Below are 24,897 nucleotides of genomic sequence, written 5' to 3'. Positions count from 1 at the left end.
AAAAAAAAATTAAAAAAAAATTCTATGGGCCTGGACTATTCTTTATCAATATATATGTCCAATATTAACTTATTTCATAGGTATGGGACTAACTATTCATGTCTAATTCTTAAGTCAGTTATGGCAATTTATATTTTTCTAAGAGTCCATCTGTATCATCTAAAGTTTTTAAATTTATTGGCAGTTATTAATTTTCCTTATTTTTAATGTCTGCAGCATCGCCATTACGTCTCCTCTATCATTCCCAGTAATATTTATTGGTGGCTTCATTTTTTTCTTGGTTTTACAAAACTGTCAAATATTTTTGTATATTCAAATAACCAACTTTTTGGTTTCACTGATTTTCTTTACTGTCTTTTCATTTTCTGTATTTTTATTCACTCTCTATTGTATATTCTATTTCTTACTAATTTGTCTTCCTATTATTTCCCTTCTTTCATTATCCATGGGTTTATGTTAAAATCTTTTCTTGAGCTTAAGTTTGATTTACTTTATTAATCACTTTCTTTTCTAACAAACACTTAAGACTATAAATTTCTCTCTAAACATTAATAATTAAGTTTAATTCAATCCTATTTTCTTTAAGTTTTTACTTGAAAGAGAGAGAGAACGCACGCGTGTGTGTGCACATGAGCAGGGGGAGGGGCAGAAGGAGAGGGAGAAGCAGACCCGTTGAGCAGGGAGCCCGAGGTGAGCTCTAGACAAATGAAGATGAATACAGAGCCAAGAGGAACAGCAAATTCATATTCTTGTTAATACTGTACCTTTCTTTCATGCTCTTTATTTATTTTTAAAGATTTTATTTATTTATTTGAGAGAGCATGAGAGCAAGATTGAGAGAACAAGTGGGGGGAGAGGCAAAGGGAGAAGCAGACTCCCTGTTGGGCGGGGAGCCCAACGCGGGACTCGATCCCAGGACCCTGAGATCGTGACCTGAGCCGAAGGCAGATGCTTAACCGACTGAGCCACCCAGGTGCCCTCATCATAAATATTTTCTAATTTCTACTATGTTTTCTTTTACCTAGGAGTTCTTTAAAGATGGTTCTTACTTTCCAAACTTATTGGATGTTTAACGATCTTCCTGTTCTGCGCTGGAGCCAGGGAATGTAACAAACATGCTACCAGTGCTATGAAACTTGACATCTGCTTTACAACTTAGCATTTGGTTAAATTTCACAAATCTTACATGGGTCCTTTTTAAATACCCCTGCATTTTCTGAAGCACAATATACTATATGTGGCCACTAGATAATGCTGTTACTTTCGTAAATCTGCGATATCTTTACCCATTAAAAAAAAAAAAGTTTCATCTGACTACATCAAAATAATAAGCTTCTGCACAGCAAAAAAGGGAAGCAATCAACAAAACTAAAAGACAATCCACTGAATAAGAGAAGATATTTGCAAATGACATATCCAATAAGAGATCAGTATCCAAATTATATAAAGAATTTATACAACTCAACACTAACCAACCCCCCCCAAATAATCTAATCCAAACACACACTTAACTATGGAGAAAAAACAGATGGATACCAGAGTGGAGGTGAGTAGGTGGGGGGTGAAATCGGTGAAACGGGAATGGGATTAAGAGTACACCTATCATGATGAGCACTGAGTAATGTAGAGAATTGTTGTATCACTATATTTTACACCTGAAGCTAATATAACACTGTATGTTAACTATACTGGAATAAAAAAAAGTTTTTTTTTAATATTTCATCTACCACTAACTGAAAGCAATGTTAAAAACCTCCCACCATGATGACGGATATGTTATTTCTCCCTACAGTTTTATCAATTTTTTGCTTTATGTATTTTGAAGCTATATTAATAGATGTACACAAATAAATATTGTATTTCTTGGTGAATTGAATCTTTAATCACTCTGTAATGAACCTTATTTTCCCTAATAGTATTTTTGCCTTAAAGTTTGTGTTCAACCAGCTTTCTCTTTGTATGGTAGAGGCATTTTCCATCTTTTAATTTTCAACCTTTCTGTGTCTACAGTTTATATGTGTCACTTCAGCTAGTGTATGGCTTAAATTTCTCTTTTTAAACCACTCTTATATCTTTATCTTTAGGTAATTACCAAAGAGGATATACTCTTTTGGAGTCAAAGATTTATGGGAGTATTGTCTATGAGACATCCTACCTTGGAATGGTCCTGTGCTTTGTATCCTGAGCTCCTCTGGGCCATAAAAACAGAAGTTCAAATTCAGCAGCTTCAGCAAATTCCCCCCAATGTGAAAGCTGGCCATCAAGCTCATGTTATCTTTTTCAATCTTTGCCTCCAGTTTTTTACCTGAATTTCTTACTTTCTTGCTAGCTCATGAATACCTTTAAGAAGATTAAAAAATATATTTTATCTAGATCATTTAGTTGCTTTTAGCAGGAAGGTCAGTCCAGATATCTAGTTACCCTAACCAACCTGTTCATTCTCCACTGGCTTCACTTCCTCTTCCCATTCCCTAAATGAAGGCTTATCCTTTAGCCAACTATTTATGGGGTTTGATAGCACCTCCTTTAGAGACCTCATCACTCCCAATACAGTCATCAGCATTTATTATATTCACAATTACAAGAAAAGCTCTCAACAAATATTTGAATGTATAAATCCCGATGGTGGTAGGAGGAAGGTGGGGAAAACCCCACAAATGATACATACCTACACAAGAATAACCCTGGGGCCTATGGCATCCCAGTTGAGACTCACTTCTCTAATAAGCCCAACTACTTCTGAGCATCTGATGAGGAACCTCTAAGGACTGACCTTTTCTCTGAGACTGAGACCTACCATTAACTGCTGGATGAACATATTCCTCTGGATGCCTACCACCAACACAAACTCAATATGCCCAAATCAAATATCATCTTCCCATAAACTTGCCCATCTATCAGTTTCTAAACCTCAATGAAATACTATGAGTCTTCGAGGACTCCAAACAAATCTTGGATTCATTTGTAAGATGTCCTTTTTCTTTTCCCGTATCATCACAAAGTCCTTCCAGCATTCATTCTTATTAGTCTATTTCACCCATTCCATTCCTTTTGTCACCCCCTTATTCTAAATCTTTGCCAGGCCTACTGCAATCTGGTTAAGTCTATGCAACAGATCTTGCTTCTAGTCTCCCTAACCCGAGTTCCTGCTATATACTACTGTGAAGTTAATTATCCTTAAAACATTCCTTTGCATATCACCCACATACTCAAAAATCTTTAATAGGCAGTTTGATAGTTTAGTAGTTTATCACTGCCTATACAGAAGACTTCAACTGGTCAATAGGGTATTTCAGTAGCTGGCCAGGGAGGTAAGGAAGGAAGAGAGGAAGGCTATCGGAGAAGCTACAGCCGCTGACCAAGCAAACAGCATGCCTCCTTCTTGGTTGATGATGACTTATAAAATGCTGTGGCTTTTTTTTTTTTTTTTTTAATCAGCCTCTGTTCAAAAAGAACAGAGTAAGGAAAAGTAGAAGTCTTTTCCCCGACTTCACACTTTAATCCCTTACCTCTCCCTCCAAATTCTACTAGTTAGTTGCATAAACCCTCTATTCCAATCTGACTAGTCTTTTTACTATTCCTGCAACAGGTCTTGCTATTCCTACAATCGTCAAGATTCTGTTCATGATCTACTTCAAATTGTCCTTGCCTATTCTAGTGGCCAAACTCTTTCATGAAGCCATCCTCAACTACCTCAATCATTAGTGACTGCTCCTTTCTCTAAATGCCATAGTTTTTGTCTACTCATTAGGCAATTAGAATATGCTACTATTATAATTTATATTATCATGGACAAGTCTTTTTACCCTACCACGGGCACTATGAGGACAGATGCAGAATCTAATACATCATGTAAATGATATTTACAATACTATGCATACATTCTCAATAAAGGCTTAAAGGTAACAATCCATTCATGTGTTATTTAATACCTGTGTTTGGCTTTCTACGTCTTCCATATGGGTGTTCCAGGAGCTCTTAGAAGCCACGGAAATAAACAACAAAATTCTCTGTTTTAATAGTCACATCTCTGCTTTTAAGACTTTTTTTTTTAAGATTTTATTTATTTATTTGACAGAGAGAGACACAGTGAGAGAAGGAACACAAGCAGGGGGAGTGGGAGAGGGAGAAGCAGGCTTCCCGCCGAGCAGGGAGCCCGATACAGGGCTGATCTCAGGACCCTGGGATCATGACCTGAGCTGAAGGCAGACGCTTAATGACTGAGCCACCCAGGCAGCCCTTAAAACTTTTGAAAATGGTATGACTTACCAATACTTTGGCCTCAGACTCAAACTGACTTGCATCATGTAGGTGGCAGGAAAAGTTGCACTTCAGCTGACACATGGATATACTTAATTAACACATGCGCGCGCGCACACACACACACACACACACACACACACACTGCACTGGTCAGACTTCTTAGAGAGTTATAAATTGAGTGATATTATGATATAATCTAGACCCTGAATCAACTATTGTATAATCAAATTCAGGGAACAAACTCACAACTGTTCAAATTGCTTTTCGGATACAAATAGTAAGCAGTAGTCACAAAACGGTGATTTTCACTGATTTAAGAGCTATGCATAGTACTGTAAAGCACTCACTTATGTACACCCTGGTCTGCCACACTAGCCTATAGCATTTTGAAAGAACAAGATTTATTTATCTTTTATCCTTGCCACCGAGAATTTACTAGGAGCTCAGTAAATGTTTACTGAATGCATCACAGTCACAACACTCAGAAGGAATCTAAAAATCAATGAATATAAACATCTTGCCCTCAAACAGCAAGAAAAACGTGAAAGGCTCCTGTAAGGCTTTTACTTTTTTGAGCAAGAATAGAAACTAAAACAGATATGTCATCCTCATAAGAAAATGACCACAAGAGGAAGTTACTGAAAATAAACAAACAAACCTACTACTTATATTAAAAAATAGTAATATTTAGCAATTTCTTAATTAGAAATTAGTGAGTTTCCAAGTGTAAGACTGACAGCTGATCAGTATTACCCACATTTCAAATGTCTACAAAGCAAAATGCATACCATTACTCAAGATAAGTTGTTTTTGTTTAGTCTGTTGAAATCTTTTACCTAGATTCCTTCATTCATTAGCTGACAAAAATATTCTAATGAAGATGTTCACAACAAAATACTGGAATATCTTTATTTTTCACCCCTTTTATCCTGAGAAGTTATACAGTTAGAAAGGATTTGAAAAACGAATACTTTTTTAGGAATAATGAAATTAAATAGGACATTCAAACACATTTTCACATGGGTCTTAGAGAACTTCTAATTCATTTATAATTCTATATCCTCAGTTTAATGGAAAAATACTAGCTAGCTACAAGAAAAAATGATCCTCAAACATTTCAGTCATACCTGTTTCTGAGCTTCTACTTTTTGCTTTCTGGTTGGATCAATTGCATCTACCATCCATTTGATTGTAAAGTATGTTACTGCACCAAATATCGTCAAACGGAAAATTAAACCAACAACTTCATTCCGACTCAAGGGACGAGAAAAAGCTTCAGCATGTACCATCTTGATTAACCTTAAAAGACAAACAGAAATGTCACTAATAACTAGATTCATTACAATTGGGAGACTGATAAGTAGCTTAAACTTAGCAAGAAAAACTAACTTCTAGTCAAATTCAACATTACCTGCCTTAAAGTATTTTATTTTAAGGAAAAATGAACATACTAAAAACTGAGGTTTATTAGACTTTTTAAATGAATTTTCCTTAAAGCTCATATAATTTAAGCAGACGATAATTCTGCAATAATACGGTCAACATCTTACGGTATTTACTCTTTTAAACAGCTTTTAAATAACTATTTCAGAAAATCTAGAGATACAATGAAATACTTTACTAATGTGATGGTAAGAATTTCTTCTCAGTACAATGTACAACAGGCAATTTTTGAGTGAAACTGAAACTGAACAGACTCACTTTTTCCTCAGGCTTACTTTTCAGGTTTTCAAGGCCTGCTTAAATTTAAACATGCCATTTTCTCTATTAATAAGTGACATTAAATGCCATCCTACTGTTTCCAACCACCCAGCTAAATATGAAGCACTAGAATCTTCACACATTTTTGAACCACAGTATAGTAGTCACCTGAGACGGAGAGGAAAAAAGGAGACAGCGTGCCTACTTTTACCTACATCTCTGAACAGCTACCTCAATCACATACAGGCTTGCAGAAGGCATGCACAGCCCTGTCAATAAGGCAATAACTACCCAGAACAATAAGGTTGTTAGGGACGATGGGACTGTCATATTTTGGAAGACAGGATCTCAGATTCTAATAATGCCATTTTCCTCTCATGGCATAGGACTATGCTGAATGCTATGCTATGTGAAAAAGAGAGAGAGATTATATTCTGCACTCATGTGAACAGGAATAAATCAGAATTTGCACAGATGGCTCAGCAACCGGTAAAAATTAGGAACTGCATAGATTCGTATCTATGGTCCTCCACTAAAATTAGTTTCCCTTGTCACTACTACTACTCAATTAAAGATCTTCTTCACTTCCCTCCCTCTGGAATAGCTCCAACGATTTTTAAATTCTTCTTAGATACCTCCCCCCTTCCATTCAAGAGTATATACTTCTCCCTGATAAAAAGACTTCAAAGCTTTCCTTTTACTTACAGGATTTCCAAGTGTTCCAGACCATCCTAACCTAGCCTTAAAGAGTAACATTTAAGCATTTTCTCACTACTTCTCAGTAAGAACTTTCAATAGCTGGAGTCACTGGTATCTGAAAATGCCATGTGTATTTTCCCTCCACCATACTTGTCTGGTACCCTGGGACAGGTCATTTCTCTCCCTTTATCTAGGATTAGTCAATTTCTATCCAAACTTCAAAAACCAACTTTACCTTCTTCATCTTTCTGTCACATACAAGAGACACTATTCAGTAATTATCTGTTCAACAGATAAACTGCAACTGCAGAAACACTTCCCACTCAATCATTCCAACAAAACTGCTGCCAGATTTTGAACGATTTCCCAAAAAAAGTCAAGGGTTCCACGTTTCTCCATTACGAGGAGCCATTTACTTCACAATAGTACGTTATTTAACTTAACAACAAAATAATTGAAAGCCTTCATTTCAGATGAAGAACCTTTGACCTAGGGACATTAAGTGATTTAATTCACACCATAAAGCACCTATTGAACATGTATATATAATGCCTACTATATACTGGGCATACAATAACGGCCAAGATACAATTACTGTCCTCAAGGAATACAGTTCAGTTATTAATTATATCTCTATAAATGGAGCTAAGGAGGAAAAGCCACCTAATTAAAATCTCTACTCATGCAACAAATTCAAGTGTGCTTTTATCCATCCGCATGGATTCCTAAAGATGAGTTAACAATACTCCACTAAAAAAGTGACTTCCCTAGCCTTCATTTTAACAGAGTAAATTTGAAAGTTCAGCTGGAAGATGTGATATTATGACGCAGGGATATTATTCATTGATGTAAATAAACCAACAGGCAAAAATCAAGGTTTTATTAACTTAATCTGTGAAAACTAGTGATATTTAAATAAAACATTTTATTTTCAAAGTTTGAGTTAGTAGCGAGAGAACCGCCACCTACTGGATGTTCCCGGAACTACATGAACAACTAGGGCAAGTTTCAGTACATCCCAGTCGCCGAGACAATGACAATTTTTAATCCTATAAAAAATTTCAAGACATAAAACCTGTTAACTATACGTTTTCCTATATTTAAATTAGTACCTGCAGTACTCTAGACCTACGGCCATGTTTAAACCAGTAGTGCATCTTCCACAATGACTTTAAAATCCTGAAATGAAACCGAAACTCCTACTTGTAGTTTGTAACCGTATATACTTTATTGTCCACTCATCTATCGTTCATACGACACGGATCCACCTGCAATATAAGGCCGTTACAGTAGCACTGCAGCAGAATACACAACAAAAGCTGCGTGTGCACACAACAGTACGGAATGTTTTTCAATCTTGTATAAATAAATATTAAAAATCAACAAAATACGCAAGTATACAGACGCTATTATGTACAACTAAGAAATATGGCAAAACCCTGCAATGCACGGTTATCTGTTAGGCAAACACGACACCAGTTTCATTTAAAGAGTTCTCGGTTTCAGGATAGAAAACTTTAGAAATCGTACCACCTCGACAGTGAGCAATCTACTGAGAGGTTAGGGACCGAGAGTATGGTGTTTCTGTCCTAATTCATTGCAGGGTTGTAGAAAAGTTTTTCTCAACCCCGAAGTCCCAGTCTGGAGGGCAACAAGGCCCTAGGAACACAGCCTGTGACAATGACTGCCAACCCTCCCATAAAGGACAGGTTATTATTAACAGCACCATCCTCTGCGAGAGCGTGCCCGGGCCTGAAGAACCCCCCCCGCCTTTGCACTCGGTAGTGGCAGTGCCCGTGCGACAGTCACACCCGGCTCCATCCGGCCGCCTCCGCCTAGGACCGCCGGTGCCGAGGTCGCCCGGGACGCCCCCAGGCCCCGCGGCGACCCGGCTGTCTACCGAGAGTCCCTCGCAAGTGGCATACATGTGGGGGGGGGGGGCAGCGCTAACAGAGACCCAAGGGCCTAGGCCGGGCCGGAAGCCAAGGCGAGGCCCGGGACGCCCTTGGAGATTAATCCGCAGGATACCAAGGGCTGCGGAAAGCCGGGGGGCGGCACGGAGGAGGGGCGTGAGAGGAAGGCGCGGTGATCCTCCTCGCGCGGCCTCCCAGATCCCAGCCGGTCCCCAAGGGAGCTCAGCGGGATCCCGCGCTCGTCCCTCGAGGCCCCGGAAGACCCCGCTACTCACCCCGGGGTGGACACTGAGGCAGCAGGAGCCCTCAGCCAGCCTCACACAGGAAGGAAACGCCGCCTGGGAGAGAATGCTTCCGGCGGGGACGGTACCCCGCCCCCTCGCACGGAGCATGCGCCGCCCTCGGCCGTCGGCGAGGAGAGGGCGCACTTCCGGGTTTCAGACAAGGCGTGGGGGGTGGGTGACGCGGCGGGAGGGGCTGACGTTTTCCGTGCAGCAGGTGCGGCGGCTTAGAGCACTCACCGAGGTTCGGAGTTTAGCTACTGAGATGGGATAGGGGAAGGCGCTAATCACAGCAGGTCCCTGCCGAGCTCGCGGGCTCCGGGCGCGACCCTGACAAATCCGGGAGCCTTTTCCAGAGTGCGAAGAAATGCTGTGCATCCCCGCAGAGTTCTCCCCGACTTCTCCTTCAGTCTTCCGCCCGCCCCTCGCCCCTCACCCCGCGTGCACACCGGCAGGCTCCTGTTCTGTCTGTTCTTTAGCCAAAGCGCTGACGCGCATGGCCACCCCCACCCCTCACCATCTGCCTTTCAGTTTCCACGGTGAGCTCACCCTCCTCCCCCGTCTCTGCGCTAACAAACACCTGGGGGTGGCGCCTGAAAGCCATGTGAAACGACTTTGCAGCCCACCCAAGCAGGACCGGCAGTCGGGACAGAATAGGTTATCTGGTTGCAGGATTTGCATTTCAGGTACTTCCCTTTTTCTTCTCCACCTTCCCCTTTCCAGAACGAGAGACGTGACACAAGAGGTCCCAAGGGAGCAAACCTGAAAGCCAGCGCCACCTGAACACACAGACTGCCAGGGGGTGAGATGATATTCGCCACTGTTTCCAGATAGAAGAAGCATCGCTTTCTTCAGGTAGAGGCAGCAAGACTACCCTCCTCCGGAGGGCAGTTTGTGCCTTTCTGCTTTAGACATCATCTTTGATGTCTAAAATTCTGCAGCCTGATTGTAGGAGTTAGTGTATGCTATGAATGCCTACTAGGTGTCCCGTGATCTGCTACTATGTGCTTCACATCCATAATCCAAATTCCTCCAAAAAAACCCATCCTCTTAATTTTCTGTTTTTATTGACGAGCAAATTTTGAGGCCTAGGGAGAAAAACTTTCCTAAGTTCATGTACCTAATAGGCAAATTTCACTGGAACCAAATTTAATTCAGACCCTACCCTTTACACTTTCTCTTTGAGATAGTAATTTAATACCAGTTCTATTTAAGTCTAGTTGAAAGAAGACCATGAAATGACGAAGTTGTAAGTCTTTAAAAGGTGAGGATGGGATGGCAGGGATGTGTAATATTTTAAAAACTATGATTGGGTTCATTAACAAGAATCAGAATGGAATTTAATACTGAATGATATGAAGCTAGGTTTAAGAGAACTAGACTCGTTATTTAGAGAGGATATAGAACTTTGGGAAGAACAGGATGATTATAAGACCAGGACAGTGTTTACCAAACCAAAGCAAACCAAAAAAGTAGTCTTGGAAGAGACTCTCCTTTGGTTCCCTGGGATTATCCTCAGTCTGAGTCATTGCTTGGGATGCTCCTGGGAGCATACATTGACAGAGCTAAAAGATAGAGATTGCTGAAGGAAAGAACTTAAGGTGGCCCACTAAGATCGGCTCACCAGTAAGGAAAATGAGCTGAGAAATTCAAGATGGTAATGGACTTCCATCATTCACTGAGTGAAAATGTACCAAAGACCTCCGCTGCTATGCTGAGGACCAGGGTGGCCAATCTACCCAGTTTGTCTGACACTAAGTGGGTTTTTGGAACATAGGACTTTGGATGCTAAATCAGGGAAAGTCTTAGGCAAACCATGAGGAGTTGATCCTCTATTAGGGACATCTTATATGGATTCTAGAATGAAGTGGAACTCCAGATATGATTGCATCTAGTCTCAATTCACCTGGACTATGATCGTACAGGAAGTTGTTGGTAAAGTAGTCAAGACTGGCCATAAAGAGTCTGTGTGCCCCCAAATAAATTCTCTACTCATTTCTTTTTCAGTGATTTGGCTATAAACCAAGTACCTGCTATCTGCACCTATACCTTTTGGACCTAATTTTCATTTAGCAAATTTTCAAGAAGCCTCTTATGTCTGGGTCCTAAGACATCAAATTACTGTCTTCTCACATATCATGCATGTTCATTTCCAGCTATCACTAAATCAGCTAAGTTCTTCCAGAATAGAGCTGAGTGAACATATGCTTTTCATCCTAGGATAGCTTTATATAATTCCTGGCAGCACAAAACACCATATTTGGCCCACAGTAGGGGCTCAATAAATAATTCATTATGTATAACATTAATCAGGAAATTATGACAACAGATTTTTTTGTAGACTTTCTGGGCCTTCCCCTTGTGATTGTTAGAATCAAGATATTAAAAATAATTATGACGTTTATTATAGAAAGTTGGGTTTTGGGTTTTTTGTTTTTGTTTTTGTTTTGTTTTGTTTTGTTTTTTACCAATGCCTCCCAGAACAGTTTATGGCAGTTCTTCCCACTTAGAACTGAATTATCCTTTACGTTTGTTAGTTGGATGGGAGTGTGATTAATTTGCTCCACAGCCAAAGTGAATCTTTGCACTAGACCCTGAAGGGGAAGGGATTCCTTAGATTAGGGGTTCTCAGATTTCATTCTGGGTCTGTTCACTTGGACAACTTGGCAAAATGCAGATTCCTACATTATAGACTTAGAAGCTCCCATTTAACTGCTCTAGGTTTTGGGGATTTGAATTTTGAATAAGCATCTGAGATAGTTTTGGATACTTGAAAAAACTGCTCTAGTCAGTGATGATTTTAGATGTATTTTTACAAAAACCTCTATGTTCCAGCTCCAAAAGCCTGTCTGGTCAGCTGAACCATTAAGTCAGATGGTGTATAGCAAAAAATCAAGGCAAGGAAGTCTCACGTTGAGATTCAGAATAAAATCTCTTTGAAAGGAAAAACAGACCTGAAATTTTTGGATAAGCAGACACACTACACCTGACCCTATTTGTTGCTCATTAGAAATGATTCTCTTGACAGTGATTTAGAAAGAGCAGAACTTCAACAAATATATAGAATTACATAGCGGTAATTATGCCAATATAATAATCACTTGGTAGCCTTGGTTCTTTTAAAAGTTTCTTTTGACAAGTTAAATAGGATGGTTGGAGAAAGAACAGTAAAGCAAGAATATGAAGCTATACCTGAAACCAGAAAAGCACCGAGAAAGACCGAGATTAAATTGCTTGAAGCTCCAATAGAAAGAATAAGATGGCAACAAGGCAAAAGTAATGGAAAATTAGAATTTCAACAGAATCGAAGGAGTGGAAAGATGAATTGATAGCTCCATTCTATAAAAAGCACAGAGAGCTAACAGATACAATAGCAAAGTTGTTCAGCTCTTTCAAAGTTGAAAGAATATGTTGTAAATTTACTTTTCATGCTTTTTACATTTTAAAATTTTACACATAATTTAAAACGTGTGTATATGTACTTCTCTAATGTTATCAGGGTTGCACTAAACCACAATCTTCCATCGCTACATAATCCTTTTTCTTAAGCACTACTGCCAGTTGGACTTTTTTACAGTTTATGCTAGCAATAAACATCATCTAGAACTTGGATATTTATTTTAAACCCGCCGTGTTTTATTGTTTCGCTTTTATATGGTACTGAAAATGTACTGCTCAAATGATACTGTCTGTGGAAAGTCAGGATGGATCAAAACGGCATTGCTTGGGAAGAAGGCTAAGCCCACTATAGACTCATTAGCAAAAGTTTTAAAGCATAGATGAAAGAGCAATCTCCCTAGGATTCATTTAGGACCTTCATAAATACCCTTCCATATCCTTTTCTTCAGTGGGAGAGGGGATGCGAGGGATTGGGTGAGAATGACAAAGATGTGAATTCATCAGCGAACGTGGAAGAAACAGTTGAAACATTAATTCTCAATTTCTGTAACAGCAGATTGATAGATGAAGCATAAAACAAGACCAGATGCTGTGGTTTCCAGGATGCACTTGGCTTCCCATGCTTTATAACCTGGAGCATTTATTGCTGTAAGTAGGTCACTTGCTTGCTCTCATTTACCTGATTCGAGGAAAATGCCCTTGAAAGTATTTGGAAAAGAATGTGTGCTGGTATTTAACATTCTAAAAATTAAGATTGCATAAAACTCCCCTTTCCCCACATTTCTCTATTAGTTTGAATAAGTTGTAACCCTGAAACATAAGTGAAACTAAAATGGATGAGAAGAATTTGAGATCTCCTTTTCTAAGCACAAAAACACTAAAATCCTGTGTCCATTCTGTTTGCGCCCAAATTTACTCTACTGAGCACCGACACAATATCCATCTCTCAGAATTCTAATTGGGGTTTAAGTTTTTGTATTCTCTTATCAGATGTGAACTTCTTTTTTTTTTTTTTTTAAGATTTTATTTTATTTATTTGACAGAGAGAGACACAGTGAGAGAGGGAACACAAGCAGTGGGAGTGAGAGAGGGAAAAGCAGGCTTCCTGCAGAGCACCGAGCCCAATGTGGGGCTCGATCCCAGGACCCTGGGATCATGACCTGAGCCAAAGGCAGATGCTTAACGACTGAGCCACCCAGGCGCCCCAGATGTGAACTTCTTGAGAAAAGAGGATGCCTAGGACATAGGAGGGGCTTAACAAATGCTTCTTTAAAGTTTATTTATTGAAGTGTAGTTGACACACAAAGGTTATATTAGTTTCAGGTGTACAACATAATGATTCCACAACTCTATACATTCCGCTGTGCTCACCACAGTAAGCACAGTCACCATCTGTCACCATACAAGGTTATTACAGTATTGTTGACTATATTCCTGATGCCGTACTTTTCATCCCCATGTCTTATTTATTTTATAAACAGAAGTTTAATCCCCTTCCCCTATTTCATCCATTCCTCCGCTCTCAACTAGTGTTTTAATTAATTGATTTTTCCCCCAAATCTGACCTATCTAATGGGGCTTTTTAGGCTCCATTCCTACAGATTTCACCTGACTAAGGGAGAAAAAGGAAGGAAAGACATGGTTCAAAGATAGGAGATGTGGAATCAAGCCATTTTACTGACCGTACGTTTATTATTGCCCTGTTGTGATAGGTCCATTCCTGATGTGTCCACCAGAGACCAGTCTCATCAGGGTGAGTCTTGGTACCCATAGGATTTAAGAACATGGACACTGCAGTCCAACAGACCTGGGTTTGAGTGCATGATCTGTTTTTTTTTTACTAGCTCTTTGACTTTGGGCCATATATTAAGCTCACTAAGCCTCAACTTCCCTATTTTTAATATGGGGACAAAACAGTATGCATGCCATAGAGTTGCATTGAAAATTAAATGAGACAGTATCAGGAAAGTGCTGAGCTCTATGCCTGGCACTTAGCAAGGACTCAATAAACATGCCATTGTAATACTCATATTTTTATTATACTATGAAATGATGTTCTCTCATTTCCAGAAGTCTGTAAGGACAAAGATTCCTTCATATCTCCATAGTATTTGCATGAAGACTTCACCTCTCAAAGTTTTAACCATAGCACCTTGTCTGGGAATGTGTTCTCTGACTGGTGAAGGGCCATGCCTCTCTCTTTGACCTCTTGATTCTCTCATTCTCACTCTTAATACACCTCTCTGGCTGACTCTTACTGATTAGTAGTCAATAAACCATTTTTGATAGTTATATAAGACCTATAAGATTCCATCCTTATGGCCACCAACAATAACATTTAAAATATTGATCAATCCATGAAAATAGCTATGTGGATATTTCTCAGTTCACTGAAGACCATTATTGATATTGGCTGTTGTTCCCATCTGTCTAATAACAGCCATTTATTGAGCTTACAGTTCTTGCTCTCATGGAGTTCCAAAGACTAAAACATCTTATAAAAATGCAAGTCCTCACAGGGCTATTGATTTTTTTTTTAAAGCTAAAGGTTTATCCTATATTTCATCCCCATTTATCATTTGTTTAGGGAAAACTTCCTCCCTTAGATTGTTGAGTGGGTTTTGCACAAGAAAAATAAATTAGTTCATTGGGTAAAGGTGAGATGCTGAGGCAGACTGGAGATTTTAGAGGTCGATACTTTGCCTGTCTTATCTTTTCTTTGCAAACTACAACTTTCTTATCACACTTGGGGACTATCATTAACATCAGAGCTGCTATTCTTCATATAAAATTTAATTCATTTGAGCACAACACATTTAAAAAAAAAAAACATTTACTATGTGCAACTCATGGAAATGCTCCTGAAATTGAGGGAGTTTTCCTGAGCAAAAGAAGCTGGTTAGAGACTGAGTACGTGGCTTTCAAAGCAAAGACAAGGTCAAACCTTGCTGATTTTAGATGTTAAGAAGGAGATTATACTAGACCTTCTTTCACCCTAGAGAAGCCCCACAATAGTGTACTGGCAAGGTAACGTTAAAATCACCCTTCTCATCTTTTTATTGTCAGTGTTTCTAGAACCAGAAAAACAAAACAAAGGTGTAAGTAAGAAAAGAAAGAAAGAAAAGCCTGTAACTTGAGTCACAGAAGTACAGGAAACAAATCAAGTATACTAATTTGGCTGTGCTCAAAGTCGCATTCAACTTCAAAACACTACCTGATAGAGTTTCATGCACCTTTCTCCTTTCCAGTCCGCTGCTAATGATTAAGCTTAAACTCCAGAACTACTCTGAGGGCAGTCAATGCTGAATGAGTCCAGTGCCAGAGGCATGGCCCATACCTGTTTCTTTATGTCTTCTGTGTTCTCAGGTAAATGGGGAGGGGGGCCACAAAGGGGACAGTTAAGGAAAGGAGACAAAGAGGTTGACCCCCCAACAGTGTTTTTTCCCCCTGTGGTGGTGTGCAAAAAGCAGAAGAGATGCTAATGATTCTTAACCGGCTGAAAGCAACATGAGAATTTTGTCTAGATGATCTTGAATCTCAGGCTGGACAGTGTTCTACCTTCCACATTCCAATGCATCCCTCATTCAGTCCTACTTGGGCTAGATAGACTGGCTTTCCATAGTCTCTTATCATGCTGTCCTCATGGGCTAGTGTCGAAGGAGCCTTCCCCGACTCCTTTCCTAGAACTCTTGGAAGTAGATGGGGAAACAGTTTGAGTGGTGTCTAAAGTCATGAAATACAGTGATTGTTCATTTTTTTTTGGAGGGGGGAGGGGTAAAGAGTAAATAATCCTATTTCTTCAGTTGAGTGAATCATAAGCGTTGCCAGCATGTGAACTCACACATGTAGACAAAAACAGGAGACAACTAAAAACCTCTCCGGAGATATTCTTCCTCATTCGATAGGAGGGTGGGGGTCTATGATACTCCGTTTTAGTGACCGTCTCCAAATTCTGTCTCTGTATCCGATACAGGAAAGTATTGCCAAGTCCAGAGTGTCAGGTACAAATACAGCCTCTCTCAAAATAGTTTCAAGCATGCAAGATGCAGATGATTGAGTACAGTATTTGAGAAATTCTGACAATACTGAATGAAAGGGTCAGCTCTGTGGCCCTGTCACATGTCGGATAGCCTTTCTGGGTCACTTCCTCTGGAACTGAGCTAGTTCTACCAGCTTCGTCATTCCACGGTTCTGTGATTCTCTCTGGCCTGAGTGTGAAGCAACTTTGGTTTGAATTTCTTCCCCCCGGGACCCAACAAATGAATGCTAAATTTGAATTCTACGTTTGGGAGTAGAGTTGGAAACACTAAGTGAGGAAGGGGTCTGAGATTTGTGTAGTAACCCCTTGTTGGCCACCATTCTGCCCGTCCTAGTTTAGTCACAATGTGGTTTCACATTTGTATGCTTGAATTGTAAAATAATTGATCTGTGTATGTCTGGAAGAGTTCAGTTCCTTTAAATTAAAGGACTTAGCTCCAGTTATCCCTACCTTCATCTGCACCCCTAACCCAATCTTGAGGTCAGATGGTAAAGATGGAGGAGGTCTGCTCTTCTCCACCCTGTCCATAAATGACAAGTAGAGAATAACAGTAGGAGGCCGGGCCTGGAGAAACCATGCCCTTCTTTTGTGGAGAGACCAGCTGGCTACTAAGAATGTTGCCAAGGCTTGCAAAAATGCTACTAGAGAGAAAGTAAATGCAAGGAAGCATTTAATATCAATATACTAAGGGCTACATCAAGAACTTTTTCAAAAAGAAGTGTGGTTAATATAAAATAAACCCCATCTTCCATAGCAGATCATGGCTTTCAGGATATGAGCTCATGAGCAACTGAAGGAAAATAGTCTTTTCTGCTTTATTATCAATATTATTGTTTTATTCTCTTGTAAATTCCCTACTTTCTGTGAAACCTTGAACTTGCCAGGTTTTAGCTAACAAGGCACTTTTCAGGAATGTACCTATCACCACCCCCAGTTAGTGAGAGATCACTGACAAATTTTGAAAACACTCACATAGATTCTCATGAATCATGTTTTAATTGAGAGCTGAAGAGGAAGAGTGCAGAAGTAAGGACATAGATTTAGCTATACCTACGTGTTCATTTGGTACTTTTATTAACAGAAAAAAATTTACTTCTTTTTTTTAAAGAAGATTTTAAAATCTCATTCTCTAGGAAGTAAATTCAAGAGTAGGAAATTCCATACCTCTTCTACATGGTACAGTTTACTGTTAATTTCATTGACTGTTGATGTACTGAGTGGTGTGTTAAGCTTGGAACACATCTCTCTCACTGAAGTAACAAACCAATATTAAGAAAGATAAGACACATGCATTTTTCCCTTGATAAAGACACCTCCTCCAGTGTTATAGAAATGATTAGGGAAGATCTAGATATATTTTTAGGAGGATATAATTTCAAGGAATCACATTCTCTCAGGATAGAAAGGAATATTACATGTCATTGAATCTTAGTGGATGCCTCTGAATCTTGAACTTATCCTGATACAAATTGTTTTCAAATATTATAACAACAGTATATCCTATTTGAGTTTTATTTTAAATTAACATATGGTAAAATTGACAGGGTGTGCATATGTGTGTGTGTGTGTTTACAGTTCTCTGAATTCTGATACAATGGATTCATATAACCACCACCACAATCAAGATACATTAACAGTTTCATTCTCCTTAAAAACTACCTTGTGCGACTCCTTTGTAATTACCTCCTCAACCCCTGGCAGCCACGGATCTGTTCTCCATCACTGTAGGTTTGTCTTTATGGGAATGACGTAGCAATTAAATCATGCAGCATGTAACCTTTTGAGACTGGCTTCTTCTATTCGGCATGCCTTTGAGACTCATCCAAGATGTGCATATGTCAATAATTCACTCGTTTTAATTGCTGAGTAGTATTCCATCCTACTACACTTTGTTCATTCAGTCACTGAAGGACATTTAGGTTGCTGCCAGTTTGGGGTAATTATGACGAGAGCTGCTATAAACATCTATGTGAACAGAAGTTTTTATTTCCTTAGAATAAATACTGAGGAGTGGCATTGCTAGGTCATATGATAAGCATATTTTTAACTTTATGAGTAACTGCCCAACTGTTTTCCACAATGGCTGGACCATTTTGCATTTCCACGAGAATGTATGAGCATTCCATTTGTTCTGCATTCTCACCAGAACTTGGTATCATCAGTATTTTCTAAGTATTCTAATAGGTATCTAATTGTGGTTTTAAATGGCATTTCCCCTAATGACTAATGATATTAACAATTTTTTCATGAGCTTATCTGCCATGCATTTATCTACTTTGGTGAAACACCTGTACAAGCCTTCGGTTCATTTTACAATTAGGTTGTTTTCTTACTATTGGGCTTTGAGGGTTCTTTATGTATTCTAGATACAAGGCCTTTGTCGGTCTGTGATTTGCAAATGTTTTCTTCTAGTCTGTAACTTATCTTTTTATGCTCTTACTAGTATCTTTTGTAAAATTTTAAATTTTGATCAAGTCCAGTTTATCACTTTTTTTCATTTATGAATCATGTTTTTGGTGTCATGTGTGAGAACTCTTTGCCATACCCCAGGTCATGATGACTCTCTCTAAAGGTTTCTTCTGCAAGTTTTATGTTTTACATTTAGATCTATGATACATTTTGAGTTCATTTTTGTATAAAGTGTGAGGTTTAGGTTGAGGTTCATTTTTTTTTTTTAATTTTATATATTTATTTGACAGAGAGGGAACATATGCAGGGGAAGTGGGAGAGGGAGAAGCAGGCTTCCTGCTGAGCAGGGAGCCTGGTGCGGGGCTCAATCCCAGGACCCTGGGATCATGACCTGAGCTGAAGGCAGATGCTTAATGACTGAGCCACCCAGGCGCCCCCTTGGTTAAGGTTCATTTTTAAGTATACGAACATCTAACGCTTTTTGTGGAAAAGATGATCCTTTGGACCTTTGTCAAAAATCAATTGGCCATATTTGTGAGGATGTCTTTTTAGGTTCTCTATTCTGTTCCATTGAGTTGTTGTCTGATCTATGTGACTACCCCTTCACCATGACCACACTGTCCTGTTAATCTAGCTTTAGAGCATAACTTAAAAATCAGGTAGTGGGATTCCTCCAATTTTTTTCTTCTTTTTCAAACTTATTTTGTCTTTTCTAGTTCCTTTGAATTTCTATGTTAATTTTAGGATCAGCTTGCCTGTATCCACAAAAATTCTGATGGGATATTTAATAGAATTGAGTTAAATCTGTGCATCAGCTTGGAGAGTTAAGTTTCTTGTCCCCCAATAGGTCTTCCCATTTGTTTAGGGCTTTTTAAAAATTTCTTTTATTAGTGTTTTGTAGTTTTTAGTGTGGAGATCCTGCTTATGTTTTGTTAAATCTATTCTTAAGTATTTAAATAATTTTGGAGTATTCTAATGATTTAAAAAAATCAATTTCAGTTGTTCATTGCTGGTATACAGATAAGACTGTTTTTGTGTTTTTACCTTATGTCCTGTGACCTTCCTTAACTCAGTTCTAGGGGGAGTTTTTTGGGTCACTTTTGGTTTCAATCATGTCATCTGCAAGTAGGGACATTTTCGTTTCTCCCTTTTCAATGTGCATGCCCTTTATCTCTTATTCTTGCCTTATCATACTGGCTAGGAGTTTTATTTATTTATTTATTAAAAGATTTTATTTATTTATTTGACAGAGAGAGACACAGCGAGAGAGGGAACACAAGCAGGGGGAGTGGGAGAGGCAGAAGCAGGCTTCCTGCTGAGCAGGGAGCCCGATGCGGGGCTTGATCCTAGGACCCTGGGATCATGATCTGAGCCGAAGGCAGACGCTTAACGACTGAGCCACCCAGGCGCCCCTGGCTAGGAGTTTTAGTATGATGTTAAACAGCAATGGTGGGAAGGAACATCTTTGCCTTGTTCCTGATCTGAAGGGGAAAGTAGTCAGTCTTACATCACTAAGTATGATATCAGATGTTAGCCTTTTGTACATGACCTTTATGAGGTTGAGGAAGTTCTCTTCTTTCTTAGTTAGCTGACAATTTTTTTTTTAAATCTTGAATGGATGTTGAATTTTTTCAAGTGCTATTTCTGCATCAATCGATATGGTTATGTAGCTTTTCTTCTTTAGTCTATTAATATAATAGATTACATTGGTTGGTGTTTTAAAATACTGAAGCAGCTTTGCCTTTTCAGGATAAACCGTGCTTGGTTGTAGCATATAATTAAAAAAAATGCTTCAGTGTTCAATTTGCTAAGATTTTGTTTGATTTTTATGTCAATGTTTATGAGAAATATTAACCTAGAGCTTTTGTTGGTTTTTTGTTTTGTTCGTTTTTGCTTTTTTTTTTGTATTGCCTTTGTCTGGTTTTGGTATCAGGGTAATGCTGGTTTTATAAAAATGAGTTGGAAAGTGTTCTGTCCTCTTCTATTTTTTGGAATAGTTTGTATAGAATTGGTATCCTTTCATCTTTATATGTCTAGTAGAATTCTACAGTGTAATCATCTAGGCCTGGAAAATTATTTTGAAAGGTTTTTAAAAAATGTCCTTATAGTTATAGGATTCTTTAAGTTGTCTGTTTTCTTTTTGATGAGTTTTGGTAGTTTGCTCTCAACAATTATTAATTCTACCTAAGTTGTCATATTTATGTGTTTAGAGATGCTTATTGAATTCCCTTAATACCTTTGTAATATCTGTAGAGTCTATAGTGATACCCTCTTTTTCATTCCTGATAATGATAATTTATATATTTTTTTTTGGTTAAGATTTATGAATTTCATTTCTCTCAAAGGACCAGTTTTTTTTTTTTTTAAGATTTTATTCATTTATTTGAGGGAGAATGAGAGAGAGAGCATGAGGAGCAGGGGGAGTGGCAGAGGGAGAAGCAGGCTTCCCGCAGAGCAGGGAGCCCGATGTGGGGCTCGATCCCAGGACCCCGGGATCATGACCTGAGCTGAAGGCAGACGCTCAAGGACTGAACCACCCAGGGACTCCTACCCTCCATAGTTTCTGATGAGAAACCTGTAGTCACTGAATTGTTGTTGCCTTGTAAATAATGTGTCATTTTTTTTTTCTTGCCTGCTTCCATGATTTTTTTTTTTTGTCTTCAATCATTATCAGTTTGATTATGCTATATATGGGCATGGATTTCTTTGGATTTCTCATGTTTAGGGTTTACTCAGCTTCTTGAATCTGTAAGTTTGTATTTTTTACCAAATTTGGGAAATTTTTAATCTACTCGAATATGTTTTACTGCATTTTATTCTTTCTGTTCCTCTTCTAGATCTCCAGTAACATGAATATTAGATCTTTTGGTTCTGTCCCATTGGTCTCTGAGGTACTGTGCATTTTCTCTCCATTATTTTTTCTCTTCATTGTTCAGATTGAATAATTTCTGTTGAGTTATCTTCAAATTCACTGACTCTTTCCTGTGTCATCCCTGTTCTGGGATTGAGTCCATCCAATGAGTTCTTTATTTTGGTTATTTTACTTTTCAGTTATAAAATTTCAATTTTGTTGTCTTTAGCTTCTGTTTCTTTGTATTTAAGAATATTTCCCCTTACTTCTTGGTACACTTTTATATAAATGCTTTACAGCCTTGGTTAGTTAATTCCAGCATCTGTATCATATGTGCATTGACCTCTGTTATTGTCTTTCACATGTGAGTTGAGATTTTCCTGGTTCTCTGTATGCTGAATAATTTTGAATTGTATCCCCACATTTAGAATATTATAAGACTCTGGGTTTTGTTTAAATCCTATGCAGGATATTGATATTTTTGTTCTAGCAGGCAATAGAGGTAGTTGCGTTCAAGCTACAAATTCTAACCAGTATTCTGTGGGTTGTGGTTTCAATGTCTATTCTGTTTTCAAAGCATTTGTAGTACTATTTGGATCTATCTTCTATGTGTGCCACTACTCAGTGATTAGTCTGGGACATGTGTGGTGGCCCATCCTTTAGTTCGGTCTCAGAGTCTGTTTTTATTTTTTAAAGATTTTATTTATTTATCTGACAGAGAGAGACACAGCGAGAGAGGGAACACAAGCAGGGGGAGTGGGAGAGGGAGAAGCAGGCTTCCTGCTGAGCAGGGAGCCCGATGCGGGGCTCGATCCCAGGACCCTGGGATCACGACCTGAGCTGAAGGTAGCTGCTTAGCGACTGAGCCACCCTGGCGCCCCCGGGGCCCAGAGTCTTTGGTACAGTTTAGGCTCAGCTCTGGCTTGAGGGGGAGCTTAGGAGTATATAATCAACTTTATCTCTTACTTTCCTGAGTTTCTCTTTCTCCATGATCTCTGATCCTTCCTGGCTCCCTGGACTTCCTCTTTTACTGCCATCACCAGAAAGCTAGTGCTTTAGTTATCCTGTTCCGCTGCCTACTTCCTGAGACTGTGCCATGCCTGGGACCAAACAATAGAAGGACAGAGAGAAAACAACTGTGATTTTGCCCACACCTCTGGGACCACAGCTTCTCCATAGAGGAAGGTTTCCCTCCCTCAGAGATTTTGGTGCCTGTGGGCCCCCACTGCCATGGTAGTCATTACTACTGCTGGGGCAGCAGGATTTCCTGGGGCCTGGGGTCCGAGAGAACAGAGAAAAGAACAGGAAAAAGTGGCAGATTTCCTGGACACTCTCTGAACATTAGGAATTGCTTTTCCTGATCCTTGAGCCAGAACAGGACTGGAAAGCTTCTTCAAGAGCTTTCTCTGAGTCCTGGCACCCATTCCGAGTTTCAGGCTGCCTTACATCTAGTGACCAGGGGATTCTGATAGGGGAAAAAACAAAGCAGAAAACTCACTGCTGGGAGCACCTGGGTGGCTCAGGCAGTGAAGCATCTGCCTTTGGCTTGGGTCATAATCCCGGGGTCCTGGGATAGGGCCCCATGTTGGGCTCCTCACTCATCGGAGTCTGCTTCTCCCTCTCCCTCTGCCCCTCCCCCTGCTCCTGCGTGCTCTCTCTCTCTCTTAAATAAATAAAATCTTAAAAAAAAACAAACAAACAACTCACTGCTGATTTAGTGGTGCTTTGAGTTCTGGTCTTCTTTCCTAGTTCACCTGCTACTATTTATAGGCTTCAAAGAGTTGTTCCATGTGTTCCATCCAGGTCTCATAGGTACATTCAGTGAGAAAAGCACGGTAGAGTGTGCTTACTCCTTTTACCTAGAACTGGAATAACATATTTTATTTGCTGTTATGGACTGAATGTTAATGTCCCTCCAAAATTCATATGTTGAAGCCCTAACCCCCAATATGATGGCAATTAGAGATAGGGCCTTTGGGAGGTAATTAAGATTAGATGAGGTCATGGAGTTGGGGCCCTTATGATGGGATTAGGGCCTTTATAAAAAAGGGACACCAGAGGGCGCTTGCTCTTGTGCTCTCTCTCTTCCTCCCCCACTCCCTGCCATGTGTGCCATCTGCAAACCAGGAGCTGAACTGGCCACTCCCCTGATACTGGATTTCACAGCCTCCAGAACTGTAAGAAACTAAATTTCTCTTGTGTAAGCCTTTCAGTCTAAGGTACTTTGTTATGGCCATCCAGCCTCACTTAAGACGGTTGCCAAAATATTCATGAAAAAAGATCATGGCCCTACATATCGTGTCACTCTTCCCAATTCAGCCACAGCTTTTCCACATAGTTCTGCGTAGTTCCACTGAGCATATTTTCTGCAAGGTTTATTAATTTTTACTGAACTGAATTTCCAGACAGAAAAAGAAACAATCCCCTAAAACTAGACTGGTAGCTTTAATGCTTTTTATTGTCTAGTTATAATGTCTCAAATATGTATATTTTTTGATATGTCAATGTTTTGAATTAATTTGCTGCTTGATTGTTTGGGTCCTGGTCCCCTTGACTCAATTTGCTCCGTGTTTCACTGTCAATAACCTCAAGGCTAAACGGCCCAGGTCCTTTTTGGACCAATTATTTTTATTTATTTATTTTGTGTCTTTAAGAAGCTTATTTCGAAGTGCATATGGTGAGAAGCCCACAGTCCACTTCTTTCACATACAGCATGGTAAAATACCAGAAATGAGAGTAGTGCTGAATAAACGTAATTGAGTAGAAGGAAGATAAAGGAGCTACAGAACCCTGCTTCGCTCACTTGATAAAGGCTTGTCGTTGGCAGGTAATAGTTTTGAATAAATTCATATATGAAAATAAACAGAACACTAGTCATTCTTGACCATCAACAATGAAGGACAAGTCCTCATAATTGGAGTGGAATGAGGCTGGAACTAGGTTATTGTCTCAAGTGAGCCGAAGACTCTAGAAGTGAGCTTTGGTACCTAAGGCAGTTTCAGGTCATGCTCTATTGCTCTCCACCAGATGGACTTTCTTTTCCATTTTTTTCTCCCACTAATCTTTTCCATCTCACCTGTTCCCTTTTCTTTTTCCCCTTTGCACAAGCTTTTACCTCTATGAACTTGTGTTAATCTGTAGAGCAGGCTCTAAAGGAACCACTGATCCTCGAGGGTAATGCCTTTCCTTCCTCCGCCTCTCATCTCTTCTTTGCATGCTCTCTCCACTCCCATTCCTATTCCACCGTATTGTCCTGCTCCCTAAGACCGAGCTTTAGTTCTGCCCATGTTGGCAAGAAGGCATGGCTTTCACTCTGCTAGGGTTCCCTTGAAAATAAAAGCT

General features: G+C 39.4%; 1 protein-coding gene and 1 long non-coding RNA gene across 10 annotated transcripts in view; one reads left to right on the top strand and one right to left on the bottom strand.

The window, feature by feature from the left end:
- The window catches only part of ATAD1 (ATPase family AAA domain containing 1), a 44,774-nt gene extending 35,815 nt beyond the window's left edge, over window positions 1–8,959 (bottom strand). Inside the window, exons 1-2 of the mRNA XM_081824396.1 lie at window positions 8,852–8,959; window positions 5,391–5,562 (exon numbers count right to left, since the gene is read on the bottom strand). Coding sequence (XP_081680522.1) covers window positions 5,391–5,552 — 162 coding nt within the window. The 5' untranslated portion in view covers window positions 5,553–5,562; window positions 8,852–8,959. The remainder of the gene's footprint in view (window positions 1–5,390; window positions 5,563–8,851) is intronic.
- An 18-nt stretch (window positions 8,960–8,977) lies between these two features.
- LOC115940699 (uncharacterized) overlaps window positions 8,978–24,897 on the top strand; it is a 31,941-nt gene continuing 16,021 nt past the window's right edge. For 4 of the 9 annotated variants that reach the window (XR_004075424.2, XR_004075426.2, XR_004075421.2 and 1 more), the window contains exons 1-4: window positions 8,985–9,101; window positions 9,581–9,712; window positions 12,810–12,904; window positions 13,969–14,009. This is a non-coding gene — a long non-coding RNA (uncharacterized LOC115940699). Of the gene's footprint in view, window positions 9,544–9,580; window positions 9,713–12,809; window positions 12,905–13,968; window positions 14,010–15,504; window positions 15,623–24,897 lie in introns of all 9 variants that reach the window. The other 5 variants (XR_004075423.2, XR_004075428.2, XR_004075429.2 and 2 more) reach the window with 5 other exon arrangements.

This window comes from Leptonychotes weddellii, chromosome 6 (assembly GCF_054177405.1).
Source record: "Leptonychotes weddellii isolate Sample4059 chromosome 6, ASM5417740v2, whole genome shotgun sequence".
In the NCBI taxonomy this organism is placed as follows: Eukaryota; Metazoa; Chordata; class Mammalia; order Carnivora; family Phocidae; genus Leptonychotes; species Leptonychotes weddellii.
Note: the sequence above shows the minus strand (reverse complement) of the source record. Positions and strands in the feature narration are given on the sequence as shown.